At 40.5% G+C, this 10,862-nt stretch overlaps 1 protein-coding gene across 1 annotated transcript in view; it reads right to left on the bottom strand.

The window, feature by feature from the left end:
- Nucleotides 1-87: 87 nt before the first annotated feature.
- LOC101851280 (bcl-2 homologous antagonist/killer) overlaps nt 88-10,862 on the bottom strand; it is a gene marked incomplete at its 3' end in the record, with an annotated part of 11,328 nt that continues 553 nt past the window's right edge. Inside the window, 2 exon segments of the mRNA XM_005102235.3 lie at nt 88-237; nt 1,183-1,571. Of these exon segments, the coding sequence (XP_005102292.2) occupies nt 88-237; nt 1,183-1,475 (443 nt within the window).

Genomic DNA, 10,862 nt, shown 5'->3' with positions numbered 1-10,862 from the left:
GAGAGAGAGAGAGAGAGAGAGAGAGAGAGAGAGAGAGAGAGAGAAATGAAAATATTGTACGGTATTATAGTATTGAGTACACTATACCTTCGAGCAATACAGGCAAATGCCTCATAGGCATCTTCATTATTTGAATCTAGATTGAGATTAGCAATCATTCCGTCAAAGACATCAGAATATCTTTCATTGATTTGATCACCTAATCTAGCCAGCTGCCTCCCAATTTCAGCTGCAGGTCTGAAAGAAAAAAAAAGAACACAGAGTCCAGAATTATAACATGCATTAGAGCACTCGCATCACGCTCAGTTTTAATAAAAACCATTCCCACATGTTATTTTCGAATACAGTGTATTTATTTCTAGACTTTCATTCCAGCAAAATGACACTGTTGAAGAAAAATGAAAAGGTAAAGATGATCTTACAACTTGAGAGATTACACCATCCACTCCATTCAATAGTTTCCTTTTTTCCTTGAGCATCTTTTCTGCATTAAAATCTGAAGGCAAAATTGTTATTCAAGAGCTTTTTGATTAATTAGCTCAGACATTATAATTTTCCAAATATATATAAAGACCTGACTTTGAAACGCAAAAACATATCAGAAAAGAGATAATTCTCATTACAGGAAGCATTCTATGAACCAAACTTTAAACACAAATAACTACATTAAACACCTAAACAGCATTAACATAGTAAGTGTAGAGCAATGCATTCACACCATAGAGCTCCCAACTCAGCATATATTCAACATGACATACAGGGAGCCTGATGATAGAGCTGGTACGCTTGATCTCAGATTATCATTTGCATCAAGGCTTTACGAAGAATTTTTAACAGCTCTTAACTCACAACTACAGCTGAAGAGGTGGGCTCATAATGATATCTTCTATCCCTTCAGAAACAAAAACACAGGCATCACTGGTCTTATGGTTCTAAAGGCTTTTCTCTACCTTGCACACAAAAGAGAATATGAGTTATTGATCATTCAAAGCTTTCTCTATTGCTCAGACTTAGCAACCTTTATAGCCAAAGGCTAGCTGACAGGCAGGTTAAAGCAGCCCATTTCTTAAATGATAATAAATATAAAAGTAATTGCTGAAGTGTCAAAATTGCTGAAGTGTCGAAAAACATACAGTTAAGCTGAAATTAACAAAAACAACAGCAGAAAAAATAATAACTTACGTGATTGGAGAAGCAGGAAAATTGATGAGTTCAGGAGCAGCTGGTGTGCTGTCCACATCAGTTCTCACGCTGTCATTTCTATAGCTCTGATACACATAGTTCAGGAAAACGGCCTCCGATTGGGCTTGGACATTCTCCTCCGAGTCAGGTTGCATCATGTGTGGGGCTGATCGAACACGAACAAGACCCCCAAGACCCATGGGTGAGAGCAAGCTTCGCCCATTGTTTCCATTGTCAGAGTGATCATAGTTCAGGCCAGACTGTAACTCTGGGTCCGAATTAGAGTTAGCCATGAAGATGTCAATTAAAGATGTTTTCCTAGCCACCAAACTGAAGGTTTCACAAATTCACATCTTAGCTCTCAATATCAGGGAACACAAGGGTGTGATCTGAAACATAAATATTGATGTATATGAAAGCATTATTTACTGGCTCTTTTTTGCCTGTGAACTCCAAATTTTAGTACCAATAAAATTAGTTGCCAAGAACAACATTATTTTTATGTTCATTTAAAATTCAGTGCACTCATACTCAATTCTAATAGTAGCACCATAAGGAGTATGTAGTTCATATTGTACACAGGAGGGCTTATCAAAGTACAAGCCTCAATGCATTTTCATCAGATGGCAAAATACCCTAGTTTCAATGTTGGCTTCAGAATTGACTTGCTCGTGGTGATAAAAAAAAATAAATCTGTGAGAGGCACTCTATGAACGTCCAAAAACACAGTTGCCATGATTTTTCCAGCTGATTCTTCGGGAATATGCTTGTCTGACAAGCACATGGGCACCTCTTCCTCTTCTTTCTTCTTCCGGTCCATTGCTCAAACGTCTAACCCACCTATACACAGTGCCAAAATCTAGAGCTTGGTCCTTGTAAACATTTTGAAGCCTCTTTTGGAAGCTACCGGTGGATTTTCCTTCTAAAACAAGAAATTCAATAGCAGCCATTTTGATGCGAGGTCATTCAGGCAAAATTCATAGAAACTTAAATTTTAACATTTTGAGTTCAAAAGTACATGTGCAAGTACTTGTGAGTTGAATTTCATATAATTTGATGCAAAATGGCGCAAAATAACGAACAACTTGCATTACTTTTTGACCCCCCCCCCCTCGTATTTGTATTTGAAACGAAACCAGAAGGTGGCATACTGTAGCAATGCCAATCTGGCTTCTGCGCGCAGCAAAATTTTGGTCCCTGTTAGCAGGTGCATTTTTGGACTGGGACGGAACGCAAGCGACTAACTTTCTCAAACTCGTTCGGCGCTATTTCTGGCCAATGTGAAAGAAACTTGGCAACCAATCAGAAAATAGGACAAACTAATAATATGTGGACGTTGAAGTTTGTACACATAAATTAACCTACATTTTTGGTGTCGGAAACACTTTCGTATCGGGTATACCAAAAACTATAAGGTGCTTGATTTTCAACGTCGAGGAGGTAATAGATCAGTCCTTCCTCTATGGTGTCCTCAAATTTGAATGTTCTGTATCAAGTAGTAGTTTAGTAGAATTTATCATGAATTCACTACCCCCTTGTCCAAAATGGCTTCGAACGGAGACCGACCATTTTCATCTCGCTCACTCCCTTGGCAAATGTATGTGACCTACAAATCCCTGAATGATTATTCCAAGCGCATTTATTGGTCACTTGAAATAAGGCAGCCGCAATAGCGGGTGCGCGCATCCGGTTGTACTTCTCTCTGTCTACCAGTAACATCACAATGGGGGAATTCCGAGGTGAGCTTACCTCACATCGGGGTGTTCGCGTCTCAACGGGGTAAAAAGGTTTAAAATTAAAATTGAACGGTAAGTTAGAGTTAGATTAAATTGAATTATTTTTAATGGTTGGCATGGTCTAAAGTCATCAAAGAAAGCTTTGCCATTAATTAGTCATGCTGCCAACATATTCTTAAAGATCCCATGTTGTGATATGATGCTATAAATAAAATGCTCTCATCCCGACACCCCTTTTTCTCAAAATAATATACACACCAAAATTTGAATTATAACAGAATAACTATGAAACAGTTGTAAATCTGACTGCAGCCACCCAAAAACAGCGTAGGCGAGCCTTTTGGCTATTCTCACCCGGTGTGCGTTTTCACCGTGATAGTCCAACCAGTGTAGCGTTCACCATGAACCACAGAATTCTACACTGTGATAACAGAAGTGTAAAATTCTGTGCCATGAACAAACTTTCGAGCGCTCTTGGGTTGAAAACGAGAAATTTTGTCTGTGGACAGTGAGAAAGAGAGAGGGGGTGGGAGAGGAGTAGCGCGAGAACAAAACAAAATGGTAACCTGCATAGTTCGGCTCGATTAGAAAAATTAAATAGCCGTAGCATCTTTGTAGACGACCAAATTAATTTACTTTTGTGTTTTAACATCATTTTTATTTTTGTTTTGGTCAATTTGATTGTTTAAACTGATAGACAAGTATTCAGAAAGAGACAGAGAGAGAGAGACAGAGAGAGGAGGCGTAGATCTTGAGAAAATTTGCAGGCAAAACAAAATGGCGACCTGCGTAGTTCGGCTTGATTCAAAAAGTTAAATAGCCGTAGCATCCTTGTAGACGATCAAATTAGCTTACTTTTATGCTATAATGGTTATAATGTCATTTTTTTCTTTGCTTTTTTGTCAATTTGTTGATCATCCACACTGATAGTCTATACAGTATTCCGAAATTAGGAAAAACATGTATTGTTTCACACCGGGTGAGAATAGCCAGTGCTAGAAAGCCTCACCTGGGGTGAGAGGTCAATCGTATTTTTAATTTTTATTCTCACCCCGGGTGAGGATAGCCACTTCCAAAAAATAATAGCCTGTGGCTATGCGTATGGCCCTCCCTCCCATACGCAAACCCTCGTGGCTAGGCGTATGGCCCTCCCTTTGTACAGCCCTTAGATTTTGAGAAGTATGCTCACGGCCTTGATAATCGCTCAGCCGGACAGCGTCACTCGATATCTTGGCCAAGACAAAGATCGTGTGTATAACAAGATAGATCACCCCTCTAAAATTGAGCCAATTAAAAAAGTGTCCTCAATATTCGGAGGCGTCCTCTTAAAAAAAGAGCAGACTTTGCGAATAGAGTTACCTTACTTGTGTGAAAATATATAATAAAAGTAAGTGAAACTAACAAGCTGTGCTCTATTCTTCTTCTGTGGTGAAACGAAAGAGAGCTTCAAAACAAAGACTGCAGCGTCATCTGAACCAATATGCGGACTTCCGCAGACACCTTTTTGGCAGAGTGATCTATTTTGCTATGTTGTACGATCTTCGGCCAAGGGACGCTCTACGAGGTCAAGATAACTTGCAAAGTCATTGGTCACTATTTATTTATAACTTTGACCTGTGGGCGTTCACCGTTATAACCTAGGCCAACCAGTGAAGCGTTCACCCTGAGAACCACAGAATTCTACACTGTGATAACAGAATTTTGTAGAATTCTGTGCCGTGAACAAACGTTCTAGATCTATTACTACTGTTAGTGTTAGCCTAAAAACGTGCAATTTTGTCTGTGGGCAGTGGAGAGAGAGAAAGAGAGAGAGAGGAGTAGCGCGAGAACTTCCGGGCAAAACAAAATGGCGACCCGCGTAGTTCGGCTCGATTCGGAAAGTTAAATAACCATAGCATCTTTGTAGACGACCAAATTAATTTAGTTTTGTTTTTTAACATCATTTTTAAACTTTGTTTTGATCAATTTGATCGTCCACACCGATAGACAGTATTCAGAAAGAGACAGAGAGAGAGAGAGAGAGGGGAGGAGTAGATCTTGCGAGAACTTTCGGGCAAAACAAAATGGCTACCCGCGTAGTTCGGCTTGATTCGAAAAGTGAAGTAGCCATAGCATCTTTGAAGACGATAAAATTAGCTTACTTTTGTGCTATAACGTAATTTTTTCTTGGCTTTTATCAATTTGATCATCCACACCAATAGACAGTATTCCGAAATGAGGAAAAACAGGTCTTGTTTCACACCGGGGGTGAGAATAGCCTACGCTGGCAAGTCTCACCCGGGGTGAGAGGTAGATCGTATTTTTATTCTCACCCCGGGTGAGGATAGCCACTTCCTTTACGTAAACCAACGGATACCAGTTACTTTAATCGGTAAATTTTTACTTTCACTCCCGCACACAGATGCACTGTTTCAGGGGTCAAACTGCTGTACTGTTTGCTGCAGATCACACATAAGCCACTAAAACTGTCGCAAATCAATTATTTTCAAGACAATTTCAAATCTAACTGTAAACTATCAAATTATGGGTAAAGACAGGGGGGCATGCCCCCCTGTAACCCCCCAGATTTTCTTTTGCCCCAGTGGGGCAGGCCCCCCTGGTACCCCCGATTGGTCCAAAGCACGTCTATCTTGGTTAAGAACAATCAAATATTTGCGACGGAAATGAAGTTGATATTCGTGTTCTGCGCATCAATATTTAGTAGAAAATAGACAACTGGTAGCTGAGTGTTAGTCGGGAGGGAAAGTAAAAAAATACCCTTTAATCATTAAAATCTTCCCTCTTTTTTAGAATTTCTTTTTGAAGAATAAATGCTGATGACTGATGCTTCTTCGTAGTGTTTCGGGTTATCCTAAATCCTGAAGACTGAAGATGTTCGGAGCCAACCACCAGGTAACCACTGGAAGAAATCACATCATTCGAATATGAGACAGAGCAGAATTGAGGGCTTGGGGTAGGGGTAGGGGTAGGGGTAAGGGTAGGGTTAGGGGTAGGGGTAGGGTTAGGTCTAGGCCTCTTCTTTATTGTGTTTGATGGGGTGGTCGCTCGTTACGGAAGTCCTTCCTTAGAAAGTAGATCTAAGTAATTGGGTTCCGAGTCGATTCCTACGATTCCTAGCTTTCAATAATCGGGAACCTGGCCGCCCAGCACTAGCCTCAATGCTATGCGTACGTACGGGCATGCATAGAAATAGCAACTTCGAAAATAAGGCACTACTTGGATATGGTGGTCCCGACTTGTGTAGGTCTAGATCTACTGAAATATCGATACTGATTTGAATAGTCGGTATCAATGTTGTATCAAAATCTAGCCTACAAAATGAGCTGTAAAATTTCACTTGTTTTTCAGAAGGCCGGGGGGGGGGGGTTTGCCCCCCTGACTTAAAAAAAACAAACAAGGGGTGTTTCAGGGGGGCATGCCCCCCTGAATTTGACCAAGATTTGATGTTTTGCAATAAGGTTTGAAAGGCTATCTCTCCATATCGGCACGCAAATCAAAAAGTAATCGTTTAGACTTAAAACCAGAAATAATCGTCATTGGGGTCAAAACTAGATCTAGATCTAGAATCTATATTAGATTCTAGAATTTCCCTGTCACAGAAGTCGGGACCACCCATGGACCATATCCAAGTACAGTACTGTCTGGCCATCTCGCCGTCTGGACAAGTCGGCCGCCCGCCTAGGGGAGTGTTGTTCCAACTCGTTTTAAAGCCAATCTTATTCGGATATTTTGTTAATTTATAAACCAATGTAATCTTTGTTAAGTAATGCTAACAATCTCGCACGTTTTGTTTCCCTTTCACCCGTTTTCACTGAATGTTTGTTCCTTTTTGCGACAGAGCCAGGTAAATCGAAAGTAGGTCCACCATTTTTTCATCGTCTCCATAACTTGAACTATGCATACTCATAAGGTCATAGACATGCGCAGATGCTATATTACTACGTCATATGACCTGGGACGGAAGGCAAAGACGTTTTTTGTCTATTCCGGGAACGAGGGGAAGCCCTTCTTGCATTGGAGGGATGTGGTGGGGTGGTCGAGTCAACCGGACTAAAAATGTTAAGTGTCCGGGTTGTTCGGCCGGGGCTGGCCGAGCTTTATAGACTCAGTTCGCGCATATCGGCCTAGTGCACAATATGTTTTTAAAATATATTTTCAAGCTTAGCCTACCCATTTTTTATTGTTTAGGCCTATTGTTTATTTTTATTATTTCATTTGTTGCGTACATTAATTATTTTTGTGGCCAGTGAATTCGATTAAATGGATTATTATACCAAATGTGGTGATATTCATGGATTGTGTTGCTTGCACCAAGGTAAGGTTACAATTTTATTAAGGCGCTGGTTCTATTTTTCCCAACGTTCGGGAAAATAAACTTGAACTCTGTTTCTCCGAACGGTTTCCGTTCTCGAGATTAATAAACTGTTGATAATTTACGAATGGAGTGACCCGTGCCTGCGCGCGCGCGTGTGTCTGTGTGTGTTGTGTGTGTGTGTGTGTGTGTGTGTTTTGTGTGTGTGTGTGTGTGTTAGTAAGTGAAAGTGCGTTGCGTGCGTGCATGCGTGTGTATGTGTGTGTGTGCGTGTGTTTGCGTGCGTGCGTGAATAAGGTGTGAACGAGGCGTGTGGGAGCGGGGCGTGGACGGATTTTTTTTTGTTTAGGCTACATACATGAAGGATTTTAGCTTTTGCTTTAGGGTTGACTAAATGCAAAATAGGTTACTGCCAAGGTCGAGCTGTCCTGTTTTCTTGCAGTACCTTTTGAAGGCATTTTCAAATGAAGTATAGTCCAGGAACATTGCCCCGACCACAACTGAGGTATCTGAATATTATAGTCAGACATTCAAAAATCTCTAGATTCTAGCTCTAGAAATTGAATTCGATGCAAAAACGGCTACTTCCCAGTCCTTGCTGAATGGCAGAATGAACGATGCATAAATCCCGCAAATCTGTTTCTTTTTATTTGACAGAAGGGTGTAAAATGGATTTCATAATTACATAATTTGAATGAGTGGTTTTGAGGGTGATTGGGGTGAGACTGAGATTAATGAATCATCATCAATGCCTTTCACCCCTGGCAGGGTACCCATAGGCCACACAAGCTCCTTCCATTCATCTCTGTCCTGGGCCATCCTTCCAAGCTCGTTCCAAGTGAGCTTCATCTCTTGTCCCTTTCCACACGCATCTCCTCCTCGTTCACGTGGCCTACCCCTGCCTCGTGCTCCCTGTGGGTTCCACTGCAGTGACTGTCTTGTAATGTTTCCGTTGGGCTTTCTTAATAGGTGTGTCCCATCCATCGCCACTTTCTTAGTCCTATTTCTACTATATGCCTCTGTAGTTGTTACAGTTGCTGAGGTCTCCTTTCATTTACAGCTTGATTAGGTGACCTTCCTTCCAGTCAGATGGTATTTCCTCCTTTTGGTCTCCTTGACAGTGCGCCACGGGGGCGCACGGCCAGTTTGCGGTACCTACAAGCAGTTTTGAAATCAGTTTTGCAGCCTTCCCCTTTCCTTTACCCCTCTTTTTCCTCCTTTTGCCAAACCTTTTCAAATAGAGCACAGAGAATTTCCATTATAATGTATCTTTAGCTGCCTTAAGGGCCTCCGATGGTGTATGGCCGGGACCATCTGCCTTGATGTTATAGCTGCCGCATTTTCCTCTCTCGAAGGTGATTCCATAACTATTGTGGGGTCTTTTCTGGCTGGAAGAATTTCTGGTTGGTTTTCTGGAGGTGGTCTGTTCAAGAGTTGATCACAGTGTTCTCTCCCTCGGTTAAGTTGCCGCTTTGGGTAAAAGATAGTCCTTCTCTCCTTGTCTTTCACTGGTTGAGTAGGCTTGCTGAACCTTCCTGACAGAGTTTCTGTTGTCTGGTGTACAATCTGCAAGTGTCCGTCTGTTGCTGCTTTCTCTACCTTTTCGGCCAGGTCATTCAGGTAGGTATTCTTGTCCTTCTTGATGGAACTCTTTACCTCCCAAACGCCCATATTCATGGAAATTGCAAATCACAATTTTCAGGGGAGGGTTGGGGGGCTGTGTGTGGAAGGACCGGGGGGAGGGCAGTGCGAGTTGTCGTGCCTACCTGATCAGCTACACCGTTCTACGGACAATATTGAAATCTGTCGATTCAGATCAAAAAGGCCTATAATTGATGAAAGGTGTGATTGGCAAGATCATAATATTAGTTCTGTTAAAAAATAAATTAGCTAATAGAAATGTACGGTACTGCAATTTTGCTAAAAGCTAGACCCTTACTTTGAAACAAAGCCTTACTAACTCTTTACCAGACATTTTTTTGGTGCCTTATTTAATGAAAACTATTGTTCAACTATGGAACAGTTTGGACAAAGATTTAATTTACATTAATAACAATTTATGTACTTCGAAAAAAGCTTTAGGCTGATCCTCCAAAACTCTACTAGTATAACAATTTTAGAGATATATATTTATAAGCGAAGTCATTTTGTCACACATAATTGGGGTGTGACGAGATCCGTTTAACGAAATGACTGGTTACCCCAACTATATGTGGCTTGAACCAGTGAAGAAACAATGACATATAATTTTAAAGACATGGAAGAAGCAAAACAGAGTGAGGAGAGGAAGTAGGGATCTAAAAGAAAGCAACCAATGAAGAAGAGAAGAAAAGAAAACATGCAGAAAAGAAAAGCAGAGAAAGACTGAGGAGAGCAGGAAAAAAAGGATGAAATGAGAAAAAAGAGGGGTAAAGGAAAGGGGAAGGCTGCAAAACGTTTGAGGTTTTAGGTAATTAGTAGCAGTGAGGGTGAAGCAAATAGGCCTACATGCATTTGAGTGATGAGTCTGAAGTGATGTTTACAGCCACATGCACGATATAAATGAACAGTAATACAATATTTAAAATCTTAAGCTAGACTCAGTATTCTGACGGTAACTCAAACTCAATGTTATTCTGATGCATGCTCTAAAGGTCTTATGAATACTTGAAACAAGATGGTTAAGGTGGAAGAATTTTGATGGATGATGGTAAAAATGACCTGCTGTATCTTTCTTTGTTACGGGTCAGAAGCCTAGATCTAGGTCTTTTACACTTCTAACTTGTGTTTTAATTTGAGGGATGGAATTTTTTAAAATTTTCAGTGCAAGCTGTAAGGTACAATTCATCAAAGTAGGGGAATGTAGATCTTGAAATTTTGGAAGTACTCCCATAACGAGCGACCACCCCAACATTAACAAGCTCAACAAGGAAGAGACCTAACCCTAACCATATCCCAAACCCTAATCCTATCCCTCACCCTCTATATCTACTCTGTTCCTTGGTGGTCGCTCGTTACGGAATTCCTCCCGAAATTTTCCATGCTTTCCGTATCAATCAGTTTAATTTTTCTTTATCTTGTTGTCTTGTGTTCCCGGCCCATGCTGTTATACAAAAATTAATCTTACTTTCTAGGGTAGAATGATAGAATATGGACATCAATGTTTTATCAACTTTAAAATGCATAGCTCCCTCAGACAAAATAGTCTTTTGATCACTTTTTATACAGGACAGAAGTGTGGACATACCAGTAAGTGTCGTTGTTTCATTCATTGAAAGAGAGTGAAAAGAAAATTCATCATAATATATAGATCTATATATTTAATATAATGTGTCAGTCACTCTGTTTGTCCACTTGTCTGTCTGTATATCTACTTAGGTCTAAGTGTCTGCTACAGACTGCATTTCTGTCTCTTCTCTCTCTGTGTCTCTATCAGGTGTGGAGTCTTTTTATCTTCTTTTTTCTTCTCAAAATGTCTCTGCTCCTTGTAACAAAACTATGACAATGAACAGCATGATGATTAGAGCATCCTAATTACTCCTCTCCAAGTCAGAATATTTCTCCCTTTTGAATGTAAAAGTAGTCTTAAAGGTTTTAATTCACACTAGAGGACCAGAGAGATAAACATGGGTGTTATAGAGCATAATTCTAAG

Source organism: Aplysia californica, unplaced genomic scaffold (assembly GCF_000002075.1).
Source record: "Aplysia californica isolate F4 #8 unplaced genomic scaffold, AplCal3.0 scaffold00317, whole genome shotgun sequence".
Taxonomy (NCBI): Eukaryota; Metazoa; Mollusca; class Gastropoda; order Aplysiida; family Aplysiidae; genus Aplysia; species Aplysia californica.
Note: the sequence above shows the minus strand (reverse complement) of the source record. Positions and strands in the feature narration are given on the sequence as shown.